Source organism: Schistocerca nitens, chromosome 5, assembly GCF_023898315.1.
Source record: "Schistocerca nitens isolate TAMUIC-IGC-003100 chromosome 5, iqSchNite1.1, whole genome shotgun sequence".
NCBI classification, from domain to species: domain Eukaryota; kingdom Metazoa; phylum Arthropoda; class Insecta; order Orthoptera; family Acrididae; genus Schistocerca; species Schistocerca nitens.
The window spans coordinates 641,837,462-641,862,125 of NC_064618.1; the positions used below are offsets into that span (position 1 = coordinate 641,837,462).

The 24,664-nt window shown below is 43.9% G+C and overlaps 1 protein-coding gene across 3 annotated transcripts in view; it reads left to right on the forward strand.

Annotated features, from left to right (window-relative positions):
- LOC126259450 (probable cytochrome P450 301a1, mitochondrial) overlaps positions 1-24,664 on the forward strand; it is a 301,288-nt gene that overhangs the window by 269,936 nt on the left and 6,688 nt on the right. For all 3 annotated transcript variants that reach the window (XM_049956269.1, XM_049956271.1, XM_049956270.1), the window contains exons 9-10: positions 19,264-19,436; positions 24,206-24,287. In XM_049956269.1, the coding sequence (XP_049812226.1) occupies positions 19,264-19,436; positions 24,206-24,287 (255 nt within the window). The remainder of the gene's footprint in view (positions 1-19,263; positions 19,437-24,205; positions 24,288-24,664) is intronic.

Below are 24,664 nucleotides of genomic sequence, written 5' to 3' on the forward strand. Positions count from 1 at the left end.
TGGTCTTCTACTTCCACAATTCCCATGTTTTGCGTGAGAGAGCCTGCATGCCACACTTACTCGTGCTTTTCAGTCGCAATTCTGCGTGCATGTTTAGGCAGATGCTGTTGGTGACTGCTTAATTGGGCCATACATCCTATACAGACCATTAAATGACAAACATTATTACAATTTCCTCATCATAGCATTGTCAGGGAGGCTAAAAGACAATGCATATGGCTCTAGCGTGAAGGGGCGCCGGCACATTTCAATCGTCCTGTGCGTCGATCTTGAACCGACAGTTACCAGGAAAGTGGAGTGACATTGGTGGTCTTGTGCCACGGCCTATAAAGCGTTATATGTGATCTTATGTCTGAAAGACATTTATGCCTTGCCCCGAAACTGATTTCAAAACCGTATTTGTAGAAATGTATTAATACTGTAACATATGGTAAAATAATGTTTCCTGTTTTCTCTATATAAAGAAATACATTTTTTAATTAAAGTCGTAATGATATCATCTGGCCAGAGACATTTACCAAGAGAGCCAAGCGGAAATGAACAATGCGTAGTATCAGTAAAGAAGGATGAACTGATTATGTACTTCATTTATTCTCGCTAGTCTGTGGCGCTTTTTCTCTGTTGGATCACACGAAGTGTAAGCATCTGCTGCTATCTATCTCTGTATTTAGTTAAATATGTTATATTTTATTGAAATGTGTAAGTCGAGTTTATTTAGAAAAGCACACCTCATTGAGTAATGTGGTAACAACTGTTATGGTTTCCAGAGTTTCAACTATTACTGCCAGTAAAGAAAGGATGCTGACGAATTATTCGAGGATAGAATGACCGGATACATAACATGTCGTTTCGTTTCTTATTGGAATATTTCTAAGTTAAACCACCCTGAGATCGACTTGCCGAACATTTCGTTTCTTGCGTGTATCTTCTGCGGTAACGGGCAAGTTGTGGCGCCCCGAAAATATTCGAAGTTCGGAAGTTCGGAGTTGGCGTGGCCGCAAAGGCCTCTCGGCAAGCCGGAGCTCGTCAGCAACCGCGTGGTGCCGGACATTAGCCGGAGCAAGAGGGGTAGCCCCAGCGCGTGGCTGGGAATTTCATGTTGACACTGTGTCGAGGACTGTGCTATCTGTCGATGCAGGAGATTTGTATGCCGGGAGTGCCAAAGATAGCGGACTTTGTGAAACCAGTATGGCAGACATTTCACAGTTCATGTAGAAATTAATAATAGCCAAAGGAATCATGATGCCTTAAAAAGAAACACGTACATTATCATTATTTGCACGACGATTCTGAAGGTGTAATCAGATTTTAAATATCTTTATTAGTTTAAAGTTAAGTATCTGACTGTAAATTATACAAGTAACACTCAGCAATGACTTTCTAAAATCTAAACGGTTCATCCGATTTTGTCGATCGACGTGTCTTTAGAAAGCTATTAGTGTAAATCTAAATTGGTATGGATTACAACCATGTAACTTGAATAGTACATGAGTTGTTGGAGGTCAAAGTGGCTGATTACTATTGATTGCGTCAGGCCGTAAGTATTCCACAGTTACACGAAAAAACGGTAGCAGCATGCTTATAAATATATTTTTTTATGTCTTTGTTTATATCTGATATATACTATTCATGAAGAAACTGGTCAATATTTACTGTGTTTTAGAAAGCACAGAGACATTAGTCTACTGGCCTACTTTTGTTTCTGTTCGTCTGATGTATGGTTTTTAATGTTTTTATGTATTTAATAATGTGTGTTAGAGCGTGTTTATGGTCCAGCCATAGGAATATTTATTTAATTTCAAGTTATTTGAATGTAAATCTAGTATTTCGTATGTGTTTGAATATGTTTCTGAGTGTGCATTGGTTTGGAGACATGGCTGGAGCGCATTAGCCAATCACAGTGCTCGTTAATACGGTATGCGACTACCAAAGTCAATGGAGAGACTGTATGGAAGTGGGGGAGGAGCATCAGGTGGCACAGGACACGGGGGAGTGCTGGACGGGATGGCGCGACAGGCGGTCGCAGGAAATACTTGGAGAGTGTTTAGCAATTTGTGCGTGGTCGCGGGAAATAAAAATATTTCGTAGTGCCGACTTGTGCACTTGTGAGATTTTCGTGGCTTCTGCAGTGAAGACGTATAATGCATTTAGAAGTGAATATATCGTGAGCTATGTTGTTGTTCATGACTAATTACGTGAAATAGGAATCTATTATTCCCCTGTTATTCAACTTATATTTTATTTAAATGGCTCTGGCTCTGAGCACTATGGGACTTAACATCTATGGTAATCAGTCCCCTAGGACTTAGAACTACTTAAACCTAACTAACCTAAGGACATCACACAACACCCAGTCATCACGAGGCAGAGAAAATCCCTGACCCCGCCGGGAATCGAACCCGGGCGTGGGAAGCGAGAACGCTACCGCACGACCACGAGCTGCGGACTTTATTTAAATGCTGGACCATCGACACCAATAAGTGTTTTGCAGTGATAAACAGCATTCTTAAAGGTATTTCTGCTAAAGTACTCATCATTTAAAATCGTTAAAAACAGTACCTGCAGATTTTATTTAATTGCAATCTTTCATTTATAAATTTCTTTGTTACATTCAAAATTCGCAATTGCCGAGTGATAGGAACCTTCGGCCATTCGATTCATGTGTATATTCATATTGTACACTGTAGACTCAGCAGTATTTGGCTTGTAATGTGGCAACTACGTATCTCAGTCCCTAGACAACGAAACCAGCCAAAACTTTTTATATTTCAACTCTGAGTCTGAGGGTACGTAGTTGAGGGCCACCATTAATTATTTTTGAAAGCCCGCAATCTTTGCGTAAGAATGCTGTTAAGCTGATCGGTCGATTACCGTCGAGCAATGACATCGACAGTCGTGTCAGTGCCCTGATGGCCTTCTGCCCCACGATATTTTTGAACAACGACGTAAACGTGTGCTTAATTCCCAACTGTTATCAGTAAAATTAATTTCATTTTCCCATATTTTTGGCTTACGTTTGCAGTCTGTAGACGTTTGTCTCGCCCGTCACGGAAGTGTCCAACAATCAGTAATTTTTTTTACCGCGACGTACTGGGAAAGCTTTGCTTAATAGTTGTCTCCCAGAATCTTTTCACGCCCTGGACACTTTTGTGTGACTAGATACATGCAATCTTGTCTACAGAATTCTTGTTGGATCAGAAGAAGATCTGGTTCACCGGATATTAGCAGCAGCGGTAGGAATTACAGACACCTGTGCAGCCTTTGAGCGAGCTAGACAGAACATGACCCACCGGTGTAACCTCTGTCACGAATCAGTGGAGACAGTTTTGAACCTCTGCAACAACTGAAAAAAATTGTTGTCTCTTGGTAATAAAGAACTAGCTTAGCACCCGATGTTTCGATCGCATAGACTGTATGACCTGCAGAGATTTTTTTGTTCTTGTTAATCGAATTTTTATGTTGTTCACAAATTGCAAAACTTCTAAGCTTTTCACTCTAATTAAGGTCACGAAAGCGCGGTCTTTTCCGAATGTACTTCTTACCAAAAAGCGATTCTGGTAGCTGGAGGCTGAAGTTTTTGTTAATCAAGCCTTTTGTGTTTTTTTTTTTTTGGAGATGGTTCCATAACAACTTTCATACCCTAGCAAATATTTCTTTACATCTAACATAAGTGAAATACCAATTTTCACAAATTTAGCTTTAAATTTTTTTAATATAACGCAGTATTTTTAAAAAAATTTCATCTCCTGTTGCACTCCCTTAAGGGCTAAAATTTCCAGAAACACTGAAACACGTAGTTTTTCTACCAATTGTCGCAGATGTAGCCTTAATAACCCTTTAGTAGTTCTTTAGTATTTATTTATTTAAAAAACTTTCATCCACTACTTTACCCATTTAGTGGTTGAATTTTCAAAACGCTGAAACGAGCATTTTTTATATGCTGACTAAGAAACCAAATACCAGTTTTCATAGTTCTATCTTATAAATTTCGTTAATAGCGGCATACTTCCAAAAAGCCTTTCATCCCTTATTTCATCCCCTTAGGAGTGGAATTACGGAGAATCCCTTCTCAAATGATGCCTACACTATAAGATCGACACTTTCTCCAAACTTCAAGTTTCTATCCTTAACGGTGTGGGCTGGACGATGATGAGTCAGTGAGTCAGTCTTACCACATTTCAACCCCTTAGAGGTTGAATTTTCAAAAAAAATCGAAACACGTATTTTTTATTTCTAACTGAGAAGCCAAAATTAAATTTTCATGTATTTAACTATACAAATGCTTTCATAATAAAATATTTTCATAAAAAATCTCATCCCCTGTTTCATCCCTTAGAGATTCAATTTCCAACAACACTGAAACACATATTTTTTATTTTTAACAGAAAAATCAAATACCAATCAACATAGATACAGCTTTAAAAATACTTTAGTAATTCTTTAATAGTGATATACTCGTATTTTCAAAAAAACTTTGACCCATTGTTACCCCCTAAGAGTTAAATATCAAAAAATTCTTAAACACAAATTTCCACGCGACCGCTACGGTCGCAGGTTCGAATCCTGCCTCGGGCATGGATGTGTGTGATGTCCTTAGGTTAGTTAGGTTTAAGTAGTTCTAAGTTCTACGGGACTGATGACCTCAGATGTTAAATCCCATAGTGCTCAGTCATTTGAACCATTTTTTTAAAACACAAATTTCTTTATCTCTGACCGAGGAGCTAAATACCAATTTTCGGAGGTTTAGCTTCAAAAATGCCTTAATAGCGACATTTTTCAATAATCTCTCCATATCCTTTTTCACCCCGTTAGGACTAGAATTTCGAAATATCCCTTCTTAAACGCTGCCTATATCATAAGATTCACATCTTGTCTCCAAACTTGGAGTTTCTACCCTTAGCGGTTTGGGCTGGGCGGTGACGAGTCAGTCAGTCAGCTAGGACATTGCCTTTTATATATAGAGATTAAAGCTTGTTTGTGTTGCTTTTTGTCCTCACAAGAAAACACATTAGAAAAAGTGTTTACATTGTCCCATGTGACCTCCCAGAGTCTGTCAGTTTAATTAATTTTCATCCATAGAAAACTGCCTCTACCGGTTTTAAAAAAAAATCCTCCCTGGAAAAAATGACATTAGAGAAAACCGCTTGTTTCGGTGTCCCTTGCAGCATCGCAGAGTTTGTCGGTCTGTACTAATTTTCACCCTGAATAATCGCTCTTCAGTTCGGCAAATTTTTCCCAATGATGGATGGGTTGGCGGAGACTTTGGTTGCAGAAGTCCGAATTTTGGCTATTCAGGAAAAGTTCAGCCCGAAAAATCACCAAGTTACCATTCTAAAAATGGCTTCCACACAATGATTCCTTCACCCAAGGAAAGAAGTCATGAGTGCCATCTCAAAAGTACACTGAGAGGGGACGGGGGGTCGAAGAAAAACTTGTTCTTTCAAGAAACAGCGTGTGTTACTGGCTCCTGTGTAGAACAAGCTGATGCGTTGGGTGGCGCAAATGGAAGGCCTTGGACAGCTTCCCGTGACGCTTCGTCTCCACAGCCTCCGTAAGTTCGTCAGGAGATTTCGTTAGTCTGTTCCTGTGATGGTTTGCACCTTTAGAAGCATAATCTGTTTGCACCACACCATGGCAGTCCGAATCGATGGCGGTTAGGTATTCGCCTGTATCGGCGGTGGCTGAACTTACACGTTTCCATTACCTACTTTGTTCCTTTGGCTTGGGATCATACACCCACCACACTTCCATGGCGGTTCCGTAGCAAAAGATGTCACATTGACTGACATGACACACTGCAACACTTCTGCTGCCGCACTGGTTCGCCGGCCGCGGTGGCCGTACGGTTCTGGCGCTGCAGTCCGGAACCGCGGGACTGCTACGGTCGCAGGTTCGAATCCTGCCTCGGGCATGGGTGTGTGTGATGTCCTTAGGTTAGTTAGGTTTAAGTAGTTCTAAGTTCTAGGGGACTTATGACCTAAGATGTTGAGTCCCATAGTGCTCAGAGCCATTTGAACCGCACCGGTTCCGTGGCCTTTTCGATGGGATTAGAGCAATTGCGGAAACTAGCGGACAGCAATTTTTGTCATTCTGAAACTGTCGTGGAAGATGAGGAATCCTGACCGAAGACTGTCCTTTACATTTTACACAATTTCCTCCAGTGTGAGATGTCGGTCTTCCAGCACCGGGGCATCCACTTCCCTTGCGATTCCGTGTGCTTCGCAGAAAGATGGTCTGCCGCTATGTTTTTCGTCGTTCACACTTGGACCAAATTGGAGGGGTCAGCGCCACCTAGCCACGGTGTCGCATAATGGCGCATTGTTGCATCTAGCGCTGCAGCGTTGCTTCCCTTCAAATGCAGAAAACGAAGTACAGTACTGTATGACACTTCACCTCAACGGCGGGCTGCGCCATTTGTTTTTAGCTACACTCCTGGAAATGGAAAAAAGAACACATTGACACCGGTGTGTCAGACCCACCATACTTGCTCCGGACACTGCGAGAGGGCTGTACAAGCAATGATCACACGCACGGCACAGCGGACACACCAGGAACCGCGGTGTTGGCCGTCGAATGGCGCTAGCTGCGCAGCATTTGTGCACCGCCGCCGTCAGTGTCAGCCAGTTTGCCGTGGCATACGGAGCTCCATCGCAGTCTTTAACACTGGTAGCATGCCGCGACAGCGTGGACGTGAACCGTATGTGCAGTTGACGGACTTTGAGCGGGGGCGTTTAGTGGGCATGCGGGAGGCCGGCTGGACGTACCGCCGAATTGCTCAACACGTGGGGCGTGAGGTCTCCACAGTACATCGATGTTGTCGCCAGTGGTCGGCGGAAGGTGCACGTGCCCGTCGACCTGGGACCGGACCGCAGCGACGCACGGATGCACGCCAAGACCGTAGGATCCTACGCAGTGCCGTAGGGGACCGCACCGCCACTTCCCAGCAAATTAGGGACACTGTTGCTCCTGGGGTATCGGCGAGGACCATTCGCAACCGTCTCCATGAAGCTGGGCTACGGTCCCGCACACCGTTAGGCCGTCTTCCGCTCACGCCCCAACATCGTGCAGCCCGCCTCCAGTGGTGTCGCGACAGGCGTGAATGGAGGGACGAATGGAGACGTGTCGTCTTCAGCGATGAGAGTCGCTTCTGCGTTGGTGCCAATGATGGTCGTATGCGTGTTTGGCGCCGTGCAGGTGAGCGCCACAATCAGGACTGCATACGACCGAGGCACACAGGGCCAACACCCGGCATCATGGTGTGGGGAGAGATCTCCTGCACTGGCCGTACACCACTGGTGATCGTCGAGGGGACACTGAATAGTGCACGGTACATCCAAACCGTCATCGAACCCATCGTTCTACCATTCCTAGACCGGCAAGGGAACTTGCTGTTCCAACAGGACAATGCACTTCCGCATGTATCCCGTGCCACCCAACGTGCTCTAGAAGGTGTAAGTCAACTACCCTGGCCAGCAAGATCTCCGGATCTGTCCCCCATTGAGCATGTTTGGGAATGGAAGAAGCGTCGTCTCACGCGGTCTGCACGTCCAGCACGAACGCTGGTCCAACTGAGGCGCCAGGTGGAAATGGCATGGCAAGCCGTTCCACAGGACTACATCCAGCATCTCTACGATCGTCTCCATGGGAGAATAGCAGCCTGCATTGCTGCGAAAGGTGGATATACACTGTACTAGTGCCGACATTGTGCATGCTCTGTTGCCTGTGTCTATGTGCCTGTGGTTCTGTCAGTGTGATCATGTGATGTATCTGACCCCAGGAATGTGTCAATAAAGTTTCCCCTTCCTGGGACAATGAATTCACGGTGTTCTTATTTCAATTTCCAGGAGTGTATTTTAGCGCTACGCTACGGTAGTGTGGCGCGAGGATTTCAATCTGTATCAGGCTGACGGATATGTTCCCACAAACTAACAAAAACTTCTACACGGTCCAGTGAGATTAATATGAATCGTTAATGTACTAGCGGTAGTGTATAAAGCTTTTTGGGGGAACGCGGAAAACAGTGTAGTCTTCGTCGCAGTGTGGAGTGATTTATCCACAACGACTAACATTTGATACGGTTTTAAGGGATACGACCAACATCTGACCATGATTTTAAGGGAGCTTTAGTCGCAGTAAATTTCAGCTGCGCTACTACATACCATTTTTTGTTGTTGGAATGAGTGACAATGGATGTAGACGTATAAAAAAAGTGACATACATTGCTTGCTTCCACTCTGCTATGTCATACAAATCACATATAGCCACAATGCTGGGTAAAACTTTGGTGACGCACATATTAATGAAAGAACCTGCAGATAATGGTTTCATCGCTTCAAGAAGAATGATTTTCAATGCGAACACTGGCGTGGCAGTAGAAGAAAGAAGGTTTTTGAAGCTACGAAAACCGACGGAAACAATGACAAGAGATCGTGGTCGAAAGCAATTGATGTGTTTGAGCACTGGAAGACGAAAGGCCACAGTTCAGCCATAGATATGAAAAGGTGATTTTTGATGCTCAATCTCATGTCGTAAAACCCTTCAAAACAAAGTTGGAAACGTAAAACGGGAAGTCTTACTCCACACGCCGTAATCTCCAGGCACTACTCATATTGTTCACCTTTTCTGATCAATGGCACACGGTCTGGCTGACCAGCACTTTCGCTTATATGAACAGACGCAATACTGCATTGATTCATGGATCTCTTAAAGAAACACCCAATACTTCCGCCGCGCCATTTGCATGCTGCCTGAATGATGGGAGCCAGTAGTGGCACGCGAAGATCACTACTTTTAATTGTGCGTTTTAACAATGAAACCTCGAACTTGGAGAAAAAACGGCGGAAGCAAAGTTGTTGACCTAATGTTACGTGTACCCCACAGTAGTAGAACAGGGGTGACACCCCACTCTCCATTGTTGCCAGATGTATCCAAGATGGGAGCGATACTAACAAAGAATGCGACGATCGACTTTAGGCAGAAAGATTCAATTGTTTCACTGCTAGGTTTTGCGAAAGACCGTGTTTTGGTGAAGGATTCCAGTAAATTTGACGCATCAGATCAGGCTGTGAACATACTACCAGTCAGCACAATCCAAGTTGAGTGTAATATAACTACAAACTCATATCTCAACGATAAGTTGATATTTACGGATTCTTCCGTACAGTTTGAACCGGGTATAAGATAGTTCAGACCGTCACAAACGCGATATACCTCCCGGTGACAGTTCAAACGTTGAACTACCTGGAGCTACGTATTGTGGATCAGAATAATCGACCTGCCGACTTTCGGGGTGAAGAAATCATTGTATGTCTGCATCTAAGACCAGATGGGCGTCAGGTATAAGGCTAGCATGCAGAGCTCACAGTCAGTGTCCCACAGAAGCGAAAGGTGATAACACGCCTTAATTACGAGTTCCTTATTTCAAACGGTCTCAAGCCGTGCAACGACGTAACTCAATGTCACGTAGTCAGTGGAGTGCGACAATCGAATTATAAGTCATGGATTCCACTCACATAAGCCCAACGCTTCAACCACATTTAACAAAAATTATGAAATTAGGATTGTTATTCACCACCAGGACGCTTAACACTACCTTGCAAGAGCTTCTTATATCTGGACTGCACATTTAAGAAAACTGATGGCACTGTGGTAACACTCTCGAAGCTGTCACGTAATGCTCTTGCATTCCTGTTTCAAGAGATCCGTTATTAACTTAATCGAATAGAAGTCAACTGCACACGTAATGTTGGACTAGCATCAACCATTAAGACGTATGTTTCAGCCTCAACCTCCGATTCGAACAGCTTGGAAAATGCAGGATGGTTCATAGACGTGCCAGATTTAAGTCATTTTGGGGATATGCAACGATTATTATGAACGCTAAACAGGAACTTATTTTGTTGCGGAGTGCAAGTGATGCCAATTCATGCACTCAAGCAGAGGCAGAGGAAGTCGAAATCAAGATTAATAGTGCAGTATGCAAAATGCCCCACAACGGTGTTGCTGATGAACGCATGAAATTTTTAAAAGTTCTGAATGCCGGCACTTCCCCCTGTAGTTAACTTTCCGATCATGGGAGTTTTTTGAATACCCTGTGCTACCTACAGCATCAACACATATGCGGGCTATTAAAACATCAGTTCATTTGGAGGCACCTCAATTCATCATGCTTGCATTTCAAACTCAAAGGCGAGGGAATGCATCAAAAGACTCAAGTGAATTTGACCACTGCAAATTAACTAACGCCATAGTCTACTTGAATTCGGAATATTATCCATACGAGAATTTACATCTACAGTGGGAGAACAATGTATAGAGTCTAGCATTTGACATGTAAGCGAGATTCCGTGGAATTGAGTTGAAACTGAGGGATCAATCCACAGAATTTCAAGAAGCAGGTACCAATAATCGTGATCGAATGCTCAAAACAGAATGAGATAATAAAATCAGGACCTTTAGATGTACGGATTGAATTTGAATTTCAACAAACTTTCCAAATCACACTGAAGCGTATGCTCTAGTTCTGCATGATCGTGTTGTTAACTACTGTCCAATCACAGGTGTTGTGCAGCGAGAGTTCCTGCTCCAGCACAGTTCACGGTGTTACCCCAGGGTGTAAGGATTGTAGCTGACGTTCAAGGGCTTTATTACAACGAACACAAGCGATTCATAATTAAAGACTGTGCAATAAAGGCCTTCACACAAAGTGATGGAATAATAGAAACATTCGCAGCAAGCGTTGCATCGCCGAAACCTTTCAAGGATGTGAAGTGCGTTAAAAAGAAGGATAAGTGCAAAATGGCTAACACCTTCGTTTCATGGACTACTTTGGGGCGATCCTGGTATACCTTATAAAGAAATGATGACGTCTCTTCGAATATTTGATCATCCTGAACCATCATCTACGTCAAAGGCGAGAAGAAGATCGCATGGATGCAGCGAACCTTCAAGTCTGCAGCTGATCAAGACCTGGAATTCTACAGGTGCCCTGCTACCCATAAGCTCAATAAGATGATGTGTGAAAATAGTGTTGTGTCTGTTTACGAAATTGTAAAATTACTTTGAAGTTGGATTACTGAAAACAAATGAATTTTGTATCACAAATACTGTGTTTTTCTTTCTTTTTATCTAGCCCCTACTTAGATAGCACGTCGCTTTGCCCAGATGCTATGTCTGTGGCTTTGTTCAAGCACAGGAGATATAATTTCAGCCATGTTTGCTACATGTCTTTAGAAGTGGACACGATCACACGCCGCTTGTTCCTAAAAACCTATGCTTGCAGCACGATAGGCGAAATCCCATGCAATCATTACATATATTTTGTTGTCTTCCATCTTAAACTTCACCTCCTTAATAGCACTCATCTTAGCAAAACTACTGTCATTTGAGACATGCACAGGATTTATATACATATACATTCATAATGTAATAGGGGATAGGGTTTTTTCTAAATAGCAACAACAAAGACGTATGGCGACAAAATTTTTTCTTTGTTTCTTCAGTTCACTCACAAATGCAATATAGTTCTTGAGGTACAATATAATTCTTGAGGTACAATGTAGTTTTTTTGAGGTACAATATAGTATTCTTGAGGTACAAATCGACTCTGCTATTCCAATGTAGAAATACTTTCAACTTACACGCTACAACAGTAACAATGGTAGGAATTTTTTTTTACAAATCTACGCTAAAAACTAATGTGGAGATACTTCCTTTACTAATACAACTAAATTTCACAGCCCCAGTAGCATAGCTTTTACAATAATTCTGATGGACTGTGCACACTTAGAATCTAATTTCAACAGTCCACAATAGCAAAGGTTTTTACAGTAACAATTCAGATGGACTGTGAGCTACACACACTTAAAAAACTATTCTGACTTGGATGGCTAGCGGCAGGTGAAAACCTTAAAAGCTATTCTATTTACAGCAGGCACATGGTGCGCATATATAGCCTACACATACGTTGCATATGAACAAATATATCAATATATATAAATATTCTTTTTTCTATTTTTCGCTTTTTTAATATTTTTTGTTTACACTCATTCTTTCTTTCACACGCATGGTGTGCATATATATATAAATTTTGTTCTTTTTTTTTACTCTCTCTTTTCCACACATTCTCTCTCTCTATGCATGTATATACACTTGTACATAGTACACAAAAATATTTACACGACGCACACACATACAGACACACACACACACACACACGCACACACAGACACACACACACACAGACACAGACACACACACAGACACACACAAAAAATTACACTATGATAAAAGGGTCATACTACTACTCTATGGACTCTCTCTCTCTCTCTCTCTCTCTCTCTCTCTCTCTCTCTCTCTCTCACTATCACTCAATCAGAGTCCCCCACCTCTTCTCTCGCACAGTATGAGTACAGGAGAGTTTCAATCCCGTCATCAGAAATGACCCTTTTATCGTCATGTGGCGATAGACTGATTTTACACTGCAGCACAGTGTACACCTAGTGTCCTCTCGATCGAATACTGGTCTGCCGTACCACATGCGGCAGCTGCCGTACAGCACCGCGAACACCACTGTACAGGCACCGCAAATAGTCTTTGATAGAGAGGGCTCTCGATGCCATACGATGCACACACTTAACCTGCCTCTGGGTGGCACATTCTAATGTGTGATACGCATACGTTTTTGAGCGTAGACTTACGAACTCCACTATCGGAAATCCATTCACCTCATCCTTCATAAGACCGATAACCTTCTTGTTTTGTGGAATAATACCATAAGGATTATGTAGGACGTGTCAACCTCATTACCAAGGCACCTCATTACTTCATATTGCAGTTCTTCACCCAAGAGATGAAGCTGTCTGTATCCATATAAAGTAATTTAGGATCTGCGAAATGAGGAGTTCGGATAGGTCGCGTATGCACATCACCACATAAATAGGTTTCGTAAACTCTACTGCAGTCTTCGCCATCTTCACAGCAACGAAGTTCTTATTGGATATGGTGACCCACTTAAAATTTTGTCCGGCAATGCATTTTCTTACGCCATTGATTTACCGAAAATTGAATTATTAATTAATTTATAAAAGTCTTTCTCAAAGTCACCCCTCGCGGAAGCTCTATGTCTCGTATTCGAATCAATATACTCCTTCAACCAGGGGGACTGCTTGAAGGAGATAGCTCGGGTGATTCCCACTAGCCCCAGACCCAAGCTGAGACACTGCTGGAGATTACGATAATGAATGACGTATCGCCGCTTATGCCCCAGTGTTGTCATCAATTTTGGCATGGAGCCTCCTCAAGGAACTAGTTGCTCTGGACACCATGGCAAATCAGCACGTGCATCATGCAAACTAATAGGGTATATGAGTTCTGCCTCCACCACATACTCTACATCAGAATCAGCTGTCATAGCTGTTGTGGATTGGCAAGACAGCCAACCCACTATGAAGAAGCCGAAAGGCACGCGTTTAAGCTCACGCAGGCTGGCGTGAGGTCTGGAACAGGACACGGAAATGAGACTAGTAAAAAAACGTACGTATCTTCTGGAATACTTAACTTTAATCCATAATTGGTGGACATCGCTCTTGACGGTACATGTTTTACAGCATCAATAGTGACTGGTAATGGCGCCTTGCTAGGTCATAGCAAATGACGTAGCTGAAGGCTATGCTAACTATCGTCTCGGCAAATGAGAGCGTAATTTGTCAGTGAACCATTGCTAGCAAAGTCGGCTGTACAACTGGGCGAGTGCTAGGAAGTCTCTCTAGACCTGCCGTGTGGCGGCGCTCGCTCTGCAATCACTGATAGTGGCGACACGCGGGTCCGACGTATACTAACGGCTCTTGTGGGGTGGGAGCTGAGACAGATGTTTCCATGTGTTCTGCATGTTTAATCCAAAGCATTTATGTGCATGACCGTATTCTTCTTCTTCATATGTTCAAACATAAATGCTCGCTTCCATTCTTCATGTAGGAGGCTATGGGTGCAGTCCTCAGCTGTATGCTTACAGGTAACATGGCTGTTAAACTCCTCCCAGTCAGACACCAATAGCTCTTTGATAGAACACATGCTCCTTCTACACTGACAGCTCAACAAGCACTGATATCTCAGCCTCTTGTGGAGGTAACACCAGACTAAGCCAATACTGCTGTAGGTAGATAATGAATTTAAACAAATTAGAGCAAATTTAAACAAATTTATACAAATTTAAACAAATTATATTCGAATTGAATGACATAATAAGCAGTCTCTAGTGGGGACAACACCATACTAACTCCCCTCAGCTGCAGGAGTAAGCTCTTAGAGCAAAATTCCCTCCTAAATTCGAAATTTCTGCCCATTTTCCAAGATGATGACGCACCATCATGCAAAAAAGTCGGAAACAGAGGACAGGGCACAGTCAGGTGGCCCATAGAAGTACATAATTCAATTTCCCGCCAAAATTCAAACTTTCCGCCAGTTGGGGGGTGGCACTTTCCCGCCATCTTGGATAACGGCACACGCATCATCAGCTGTCACGGCCGCCATCTTGGATTACGTCATGTGCTGTTGCCAAGTCTACAGGCCGCTATCTTGGATGACGCCATTGCTCCAATCTTGGATACATCTGGCAATGATGAAGAGTGGGGTGGCACCCCTGTTGTTCTACTACTCCCTAAAAGTAATTATTTACACATGCTCCAGAACTCTGCAACTTTCCCTCTTAGTTGTTGGTTGGTACGAGGCGAGCGCTTCTGTGGGTTGCCAGTACTGACCGAGAAACAAGTAAACATTCGCCCTGTCATGATTCCTCTATACACGCAGGCTATGATATTCTTTCTCCACTCCTCACATTCCCTGGAGCCAAACTGTCTTCTTTCCACAGAAGCACGACTGGAAGAAAAACTACATGTAGGCAGTGGTATTGATTATTACATGGAAACTTTTCGAGAGCTGTCGGTCATGGAATCTGAACTATCGATAATGCTTCACAGGATTAATACGATGGTCGGTCAAAAAGTAATGCCTCCCATTTTTTTTCTACTTAAAGAAATTAAGTTAAGTGAAAAATTTGAATTTGGCGCCATTCCTCAAACCTTCTTCTGCAATCCACTGCAGTAGTAACTTTCTGTGTCAACAGGTGGCAGCACAGCAGAAGTTTGTAAGATGGCCGACATCGATGTTCGTTTGAGACAGCGTTGTGTGATTGAATTCTTGAATGCAGAAGGTGAAACGCCCATACGCATTCATGAAAGACTGAAGAAGGTGTATGGTGTTGTGACAGTGGATGTCAGCACTGTTAGACGATGGGTTCGTCGTTGTAAGGAAGCTGAAGGGCAAACACCGTTGACTGACGAAAAGCGGAGCGGCAGGCCGGTGAGTGCAGTGACTCCACACAACATTCAGCAAGTTGATGACATCATTCGTGGTGACCGTCGGGTGACTGCAGATGAAGTGTGTCGCATTATTTCTCTTAGTAAAGGCAGTGTGATCACGATTATTAAACAATTGGGGTACTCAAAAGTTTGTGCACGGTGGGTTCCAAGAATGTTAACCGATCAGAATAAAGAGGCAAGGAAAACAATAGCCTCCCAACACTTGCAGCGCTTCCGTTTGGAGGGAGATGAGTTTCTGAAAAAAATTGTGACCGGGGACGAAACATGGGTGCATTTTTTTGAACCCGAATCAAAGAGGCAGTCAATGGAGTGGCGTCACACAAGCTCGCCGAGGAAGAAAAAATTCAAAACTGTGCGATCGGCAGGGAAAGTTATGGCAACAGTTTTCTGGGATACAGAGGGTGTGATTCTGGTTGATTTTTTGGAGCAGGGATGCACAATAAATTCTGTTCAATACGTCACAACCCTCAAAAAACTTAAAGCACGTCTTCAGCGAGTTCGCCCAACAAAATCAATGGCAGATGTTCTTCTTTTGCATGACAATGCAAGACCACACACCAGTCGTCACACCTCTGACGAGATTGTCAAAATTGGATGGTAAGTTTTGCCTCATCCCCCATACAGCCCTGACCTGGCACCATCAGACTTCCATCTGTTCGGGCCACTAAAAGAAGCTCATCGTGGGATTCATTTTGAAGATGAGGAGGCCGTCAAAACATCCGTGCGTCAATGGCTTGGGAAGCAGAGCTGTGATTTTTACCGTGCTGGGATACATGCCCTTGTTCAAAGATGGACCAAAACTGTAGAGATGGGCGGAGATTACATTGAAAAATGACAAATGATCCTCAATGTTGTGGTTTTCAACCTATGTAATTGCATTTAAATTTCCTGACAATTAAACGTAGAAAAAAAATAGTAGGCATTACTTTTTGACTGACCCTCGTACTTATAACAGCGATAAGTGAAGAAATATACGTGAGAAACAAGAAGGGTAAAAGAAATTGTTATATGCGAAAATCCGAGAAATATGGGAGAGATGGTCACCTTATATATCTCCGACGTCCAAATGGGCATAATCATTGGCTTTTGGGCCAAGGGTGGAAGCATTTCCAAAACGACTAAATTTGTAAACTGTTCACATGTCGGTCTGGTTAAAATATACCATGCTTGGAAAAATGGTGCTCTTGGAAACTGGCGCCGACGCAACTGTGGTGTGTCAGGGGCCATACGAGGTGCATTCAAGTTCTAAGGCCTCCGAGTTTTTTTCTCCGGACTGGAAAGAGATAGAAACATGCGCATTGTTTTAAAATGAGGCCGCGTTCATTGTCAATATGTCCCAGAGATGGCAGCACCGTACAGAAGATGGAATTTTACTGCCAGCGGCGAGAATGAGAACTGTTTTAAATACTTAAAATGGCGACGTTTACCTTACTTGAACAGTGTGCAATCATTCGTTTTCTGCATTTGCATGGTGTGAAACCAATTGAAATTCATCGACAGTTGAAGGAGACATGTGGTGATGGAGTTATGGATGTGTCAAAAGTGCGTTCGTGGGTGTGACAGTTTAATGAAGGTAGAACATCGTGTGACAACAAACCGAAACAACCTCGGGCTCGCACAAGCCAGTCTGACGACATGATCGAGAAGGTGGAGAGAATTGTTTTGGGGAATCGCCGAATGACTGTTGAACAGATCGCCTCCAGAGTTGGCATTTCTGTGGGTTCTGTGCACACAATCCTGCATGACGACCTGAAAATGCGAAAAGTGTCATCCAGGTGGGTGCCACGAATGCTGACGGACGACCACATGACTGCCCGTGTGGCATGTTGCCAAGCAATGTTGACGCGCAACGACAGTATGAATGGGACTTTCTTTTCGTCGGTTGTGACAATGGATGAGACGTGGATGCCATTTTTCAATCCAGAAATAAAGCGCCAGTCAGCTCAATGGAAGCACACAGATTCACCGCCACCAAAAAAATTTCGGGTAACCGCCAGTGCTGAAAAAATGATGGTGTCCATGTTCTGGGACAGCGAGGGCGTAATCCTTACCCATTGCGTTCCAAAGGGCACTACGGTAACAGTTGCATCCTACGAAAATGTTTTGAAGAACAAATTCCTTCCTGCACTGCAACAAAAACGTCCGGGAAGGGCTGCGCGTGTGCTGTTTCACCAAGACAACGCACCCGCACATCGAGCTATCGTTACGCAACAGTTTCTTCGTGATAACAACTTTGAAGTGATTCCTCATGCTCCCTACTCACCTGACGTGGCTCCTAGTGACTTTTGGCTTTTTCCAACAACGAAAGACACTCTCCGTGGCCGCTCATTCACCAGCCGAGCTGCTATTGCCTCAGCGATTTTCCAGTGGTCAAAAGAGACTCCTAAAGAAGCCTTCGCCGCTGCCATGGAATCATGGCGTCAGCATTGTGAAAAATGTGTACGTCTGCAGGGCGAATACGTCGAGAAGTAACGCCAGTTTCGCCGATTTCCGGTGGGTAGTTAATTAGAAAAAAAATCGGAGGCCTTAGAACTTGAATGCACCTCGTAGATGACAGGGGTGAACAACAGCTCTGGAGATGTGACCAGGTGAATAGACGTGCAGTTTTTGAGCAACTGACCGCCCACATGAACCAAGGGGCTACTAACATTGTATCGTGAAAGACCATTCTGTGAATGTTGCTGCTTAGGGGCCTCCACAGCAGGCGCCTGGTTCTGGTACCCGTGCTGACTGCTATTCACCAGTGACAAAGGTGGGAATTTGCAGGCCAGGACCACTACTACATATCCACTGACTGGCTACATGTGGCCTTCACTGATAATTCATGTTTTATGTGCCATCGAACACATGGCCGTTTGCATGCACAGCATGAAACTTCTAAAAGTAAACATCCTGCAACAATCGTTGGAAGGGCACATGCCAGAGGGGTGATACTTACAGTCTGGGGAATGTTTTCGTGGCATTCCCTGGGTGATCACGTCATTCTGGAAGGCACAGTGGATAACACAACTATGCACCTATCCTTGGGGATCATGTATAACCCTATTTGCAGTTTGTTTTTCCTCGACACGATGGCATCTACTAGCAGGACAATGCAACATGTCACACAGCTCACAGTGCACTGTTTAAAGAACACCGGGATCAGCTTACTGCACTCTCCTGACCCCAAACTCCTCGGACTTAAACCGAATCGAGAAGCCGAGGGGTCACCTCGCGAGCTGTTAACGCGATGAATCCTCAACCGAGAAACCTAGTGCAGCTGGCCATGACATTAGCGTCGTTATGGCTCCACATCCCTGTTGGTGCCTTCCAGAACATCATTCACTCTCTTCCCGTACCTCTCACAGCAGTCTGCAGTGTAAAATGTGGTTATTCAAGCTTTCGGCAGGAAGTCTCATTATTATGATTGTGCAGTGTGTATGTAACTTTAATTTCTTAAGTTGCTTTTTTTGAACTGTGTGGCCACTGCTAAAATCGATATTGCCTATCTCATGACAAATAAGAAACTTCCTGGCAGATTAAAACTGTGTGCCCGACCGAGACTCGAACTCGGGACCTTTACCTTTCGTGGGCAAGTGCTCTACCATCTGAGCTACCGAAGCACGACTCACGCCCGGTACTCACAGCTTTACTTCTGCCAGTATCTCGTCTCCTACCTTCCAAACTTTACAGAAGCTCTCCTGCGAACCTTGCAGAACTAGCACTCCTGAAAGAAAGGATATTGCGGAGACATGGCTTAGCCACAGCCTGGGGGATGTTTCCAGAATGGAAATCATGACAAATAATTCTGCGTCTACTGTGTGTTGTGTTGAATAGCTCAGTGTTAGCAGATAGCCAGAGTGGACATGTGAGTAGATATTCGTTGAGGGAGTGACGACGTTTTCAGACGGCGAACTCTGCTGCTACGGCGCTGTACTTCCTGAGCAAAAACCAGAGGGTCCAGGAGAAGCTGTACCAGGAGCTGAGGGCGCAGCTGCCGGACTCCGCCTCTCAGCCGCTCACTGCCGACAAGATGGAGGCCTGCAAGTATCTCAAAGCTTGCGTCAAGGAGTCGATGAGGTGAGCAGTTGGGACATGTTATCTGTGTCGGTATTTTATGTATACACACACACACACAAACACACACACACACACACACACACACACACACACACACAGAGAGAGAGAGAGAGAGAGAGAGAGAGAGAGGGAGAGAGAGAGAGGAAATTCATATTTAAAAATATGAACCTGTTTTAATTAATTTCTGTTTCATGAAATATAAATTGGACATGAATAATCTGCATAAAGATGGAAAAAGAGAGTTCCAAAATTTACAAAACGGGTTATAAGTGTACAATGTGTCCCGCACCTGCTGCACGGCCGGCCGGGGTGGCCGAGCGGCTCTAGCCGCTACAGTCTGGAACCGTTCGACCGCTACGGTCGCAGGTTCGAATCCTGCCTCGGGCATGGATGTGTGTGATGTCCTTAGGTTCGTTATGTTTAAGTAGTTCTAAGTTCTAGGGGACTGATGACCTGAGTCCCATAGTGCTCAGAGCCATTTTTTTGAACCTGCTGCACGGCAAACATCTAAGTTCTAACCAAAATTGACAGACTAACGTGGTCGGCTCGTTCTTCGTCTTTTGTAGAGACATCCTAATTAAATCAACACCTGTCTGCTCACCTGCTAGGTGGCCGAATGGGAGATGAAGTGTCGTGTGCACTGAAATTTCCGACATACTTCTTTCGAACTCAGGAACCCATTAAGCCTTATGCTCCATCATAGCCAACTTACAACTGACGTTGACAAGCTGTCTAATGGCGTGAGCACTGTAGGAGTAGTTTTTTAAGCATCTGTCTGTGCCCTAGCAGTGTTAACCGATACTTCGAATACTTTTCTTCCCAACAGTGCAAAAATTATTCATATGCTATTTACATTTCCTGACATGAAAATTAATTAAACTGGTCCATCATTTTGAATAACCTTCTTAATTTTCATGGCAGAAATTAGCAGAATCTATTCTGTACACCCCAAGCACAGAGTTACGGAGTAAATGTATTTTCATGCAGCTTGTAGTGTGTCTGGACAATGGGGATTGGTCTGAAGACACTGGTAGAAGATACTTGGCATAACACGTAACGACAATGATTCAGTGTTACTTCACTTGCTTGTGCTTCCAAAGCTCAGAACAGCAGAGATGGGAGCGAGGTGGCAGTCCATGTGTATCTATGGTCTCAGCTAATAAACTCCACTGAGCAGTGATTAATGTTGCACTGTAACTGCAGAAATGCTAAACAACCTGTCCCGTATCTTATTTATTGTTTACACTGGTTGCTACATCAATTCAATTTACCGAGCAAGGTGGCGCAGTGGTTAGACACTGGACTCGCATTCGGGAGGACGACGGTTCAGTCCCGCGTCCGGCCATCCTGATTTAGGTTTTCCGTGATTTCCCTAAATCACTCCAGGCAAATGCCAGGATGGTTCCTCTGAAAGGGCACGGCCGACTTCCTTTCCCACCCTTCCCTAATCCGATGAGACCGATGACCACGCTGTCTGGTCTCCTTCCCCAAACAACCAACCAACCAATTCAATTTATGTATTTATTCTCTCAACGATATAAGTAAATCGAAGTGCAATTACAGTATAGTGTCATTTAGGAACCTCAAAATCCTAATCAATTCAGATCAGTGCCTTGGTCTGTTTCATTAGATAAATACACAAATATCACTATGCTACTGGTACATAGTAACTATAAAATCTGTGAAACGTTAGAATTTATAGATAGTGTCGTAGATAAGTTTCTCAGATTAACGATTGATTTGGCTGAGTATGAGAAAAATCATTGAGAGGTATATATAAGAAAACACAATAGTTTGTAACTCGAATTTAGTTTATAATGAACACATTATGTAGCCAGTCAGTCTACCAGGGTTCCCATCCAAAATTTTCATCGCCATTATGTCTGGAACCACAAACGGCTTTCAGGGGCATGAATGTACGGCAGGGGCTCACTAAAGTAAACACTATGAGATATTCGAAATAATGTGGAAATGTTTTTTTTTTTAACTAGACACCCCATATTATTCCATACGCAATCAAGAACATGAGAAATCACAATAATAATGGTGTTGGTTGCACCGCAATACGTCAATTACATCCCGAGAAATTGCAACGCGATGTTCACATGTGAAATGAACAAAATGCGCCGCTACTGCACTTCCTTTGATACAAGCGTGACCCCCTGCGTTGCTCGTAATCGCGACGTGATTGACGTACTGCGATGCGACAAACGCTGTGCTTAAATATTGCTGTGTGCACTGTTAGTACGTGGCCTGGGAAACATGCTGATGTCCAGTCACCCATAATAAAAACAAGGACACGGTTTATTCGTACATCCTTTGTTGAACTTTTCGACAGTACTACAATGGACATAATGGTGACGAAATGCCGATAACCTCCGACCAGATTAAACAAAATTAATAGCTGTCGAAGGATCGCCCAGAGGGATACATGCTATTTGTACATAGTTGTACATCACTTACACAATGGCACGTTCCATGTACATCACATGTCACTGAACATCTTTAATGACTGCGACACTATTGAACCATTGCAGATGGTGCAACGTATACATAAACGTACAGTAGTGCCAGAAAAACGAACATACATCTTCTCCATAATGCACACAATGTATGCCGGTGTGCAATCACTCGTTTCACAGCCAAAGTGCTACAACGGATGTTCTAAGAGATCACCGATTACTTGGCAACACTGCTGTGCGCGCTCCATCACGGTCCCACTCTCGGCTCTCTGTGTTTGTAATGTTATTGCAGCGCAAGCAGCGGTAATAAGGGCTTTCACATCACATCTCTCACATGTTTCCAGTACTGGAAATCCCTGAATGCGACTGCGCCATCCAATCCAGCGATGTGGGAATTGTTGGTTTAGCGGCTGTCGTGCCACCATGGCATTATGCGCAGGGCATCCTTCATGTTGATACCACATAATTTTATGCAAATGAAGGGGTAGGTCTTCCATCAATGCAAGTAAGGTACATAGCAGGAACAGCTCGTACTGTCGCCCGTTAAAGAGTGCCGTCAATGAAATATGGGCGATTGATGTGGTATCCTACAAATCCACACCATACATTGACATTCCACTGGCGTTTATGTTCAACCCGGCGAATCTAGTGTGGGTTTTCTGGTGACTTGTAGTGCATATTCTGTCAGCTGACGTTCCCATCGTTTGTAAACGTGGCCTCGTCGGTAACCAGTACCTTTACTCTTAAAATCGTGGCCTTGCCACAGAACTCACTGACAGTATTCCAGGCAATTGTGAACGTCATCCCCAGGGAGGCCTTGATTTAGCGTCACGTGATACGGGTGGTATCTATGCCTGTGCAAAATACGCATCACGCTTGTTTGAGGGATTCCCATCTGTCTCTCCATTTCACGAATACCTGCATGGGGATTTATAGCGGCGGGCGCCAGAAGAGCTACCTCTGCTGCTTCCTGTCTCTGCTCCGGATCCGCGTTCGTGGAGACAATCGGCCTGTTGCGCGTCGGATGACGTCTATTAGGGTACCGCCGGGCATATAACTGTGCCGCAAATGTGCCATTTTTGTGACATTCTCCGTTAGATTTAAGTGTCAGGAAGTCGTTTCTGAAAGTATTTGTATGGAGTGTAGCCATGTATGGAAGATGAAACATGGACGATAAATAGTTTAGACAAGAAGAGAATAGAAGCTTTAGAAATGTGGTGCTACAGAAGAATGCTGAAGATTAGATGGGTCGATCACATAACTAACGACGAGGTATTGAATAGAATTGGGGAAAAGAGGAGTTTGTGGCACAACTTGACTAGAAGAAGGGATCGGTTGGTAGGACATGTTCTGAGGCATCAAGGGATCACCAGTTTAGTACTGGAGGGCAGTGTGGAGGGTAAAAATCGTAGAGGGAGACCAAGAGATGAATACACTAAGCAGATTCAGAAGGATGTAGGCTGCAGTAGATACTGGGAGATGAAGAGGCTTGCACCGAATAGAGTAGCATGGAGAGCTGCATCAAACCAGTCTCTGGACTGAAGACCACAACAACAACAACATTTAAAAAAACGCAATTGATTTCCGTTTGTCCTATGGCAGCGCCATCTAGCGGGCCAACCATAGCGCCATCTGGTTTCCCCCTTCAAGCTAGACGAGTTTCGTTCTTTGGAGTTTTTTCGTTTGATGCTTATTTCGTGAGATATTTGGCCCGGTCACTATCAATGGACCACCCTGTATATCACGAGTTGACGACACAGTAGTGAAATATGCAGCTGAATTTTAGAAAGCATGGGCATGAAAGTGGTAACAAATGTGCAACTGAGTTGAAAAACTGTCACCACAGCATAATTATAATAAGTGTACTTCATCTTTGTGTAAGTACAGATACATTTTCGACAAATGCTGTCTTGCCACTTAAAAAATGTTCCACTTGTATCTGTTTAGTCACCAGCAAATAATTAAATAATTTTTTTTGGTATTCAAACAGTGATCTCCAGCAATATAAACGTGTACATGGATGTGTAAACGCCTGAGGATGGACACAAGCCAGAAACCGGTCGTGTGACGAATAAATGATCTTTTACTGTGACTGGTAGCGGAAATTTTTTCTGCATCACATGCTGGTTTCTGTTCTCCCGATTCATCAAATTCATCACACCGTGGCGTATTTCCTGAAATGCAGTGGTTGTGATTACTTTTAGTTGTCTAACATTATATTCCAAGGAATAGGACTCGCATTTGTAAACGTTTTGTGGAGGAGTGGTTACAGTTGGTAGTAGTGTATGCGTGTTGTTATGTTGGCAGACTGCGGCCGGTGGCTCTGGGCGGCAGTCGTCAGGTGGTCGCGGACAACCTGGTGCTCAGCAACTACCGCGTCCCGAAGGGGGTGAGTGGCCAATGGCTCTGGAAACAAGCTGCTGCTGCTGCTGCAGCTGGTGGCCAGCGGCAGATTCTGTTACCTGCAGTACCTTTACACCATTTTCTGTTATTGCCTTAATTTTCCTCTTGCATACCCTACATTTTTATTTCAGTCGTACTCGTTCGTCGTCAGTTAACAGACTGTTAACACTGTGGGTCGGAGCCCTCTTGTGGACTTTTCCATCCATTACGTTCTTCAGCAACACACTCATCCGAATTGCTGCGTAGTATTTTCTGATGCCGTCTGCCTGTCTTCCACCAGGTCAGGCTATTGGTCTTTTCTTATGTCTTGGAATCCTCGAAAGAGCTTTCTTGGTCCATGTGCCACCCATCCACAGCACAGCT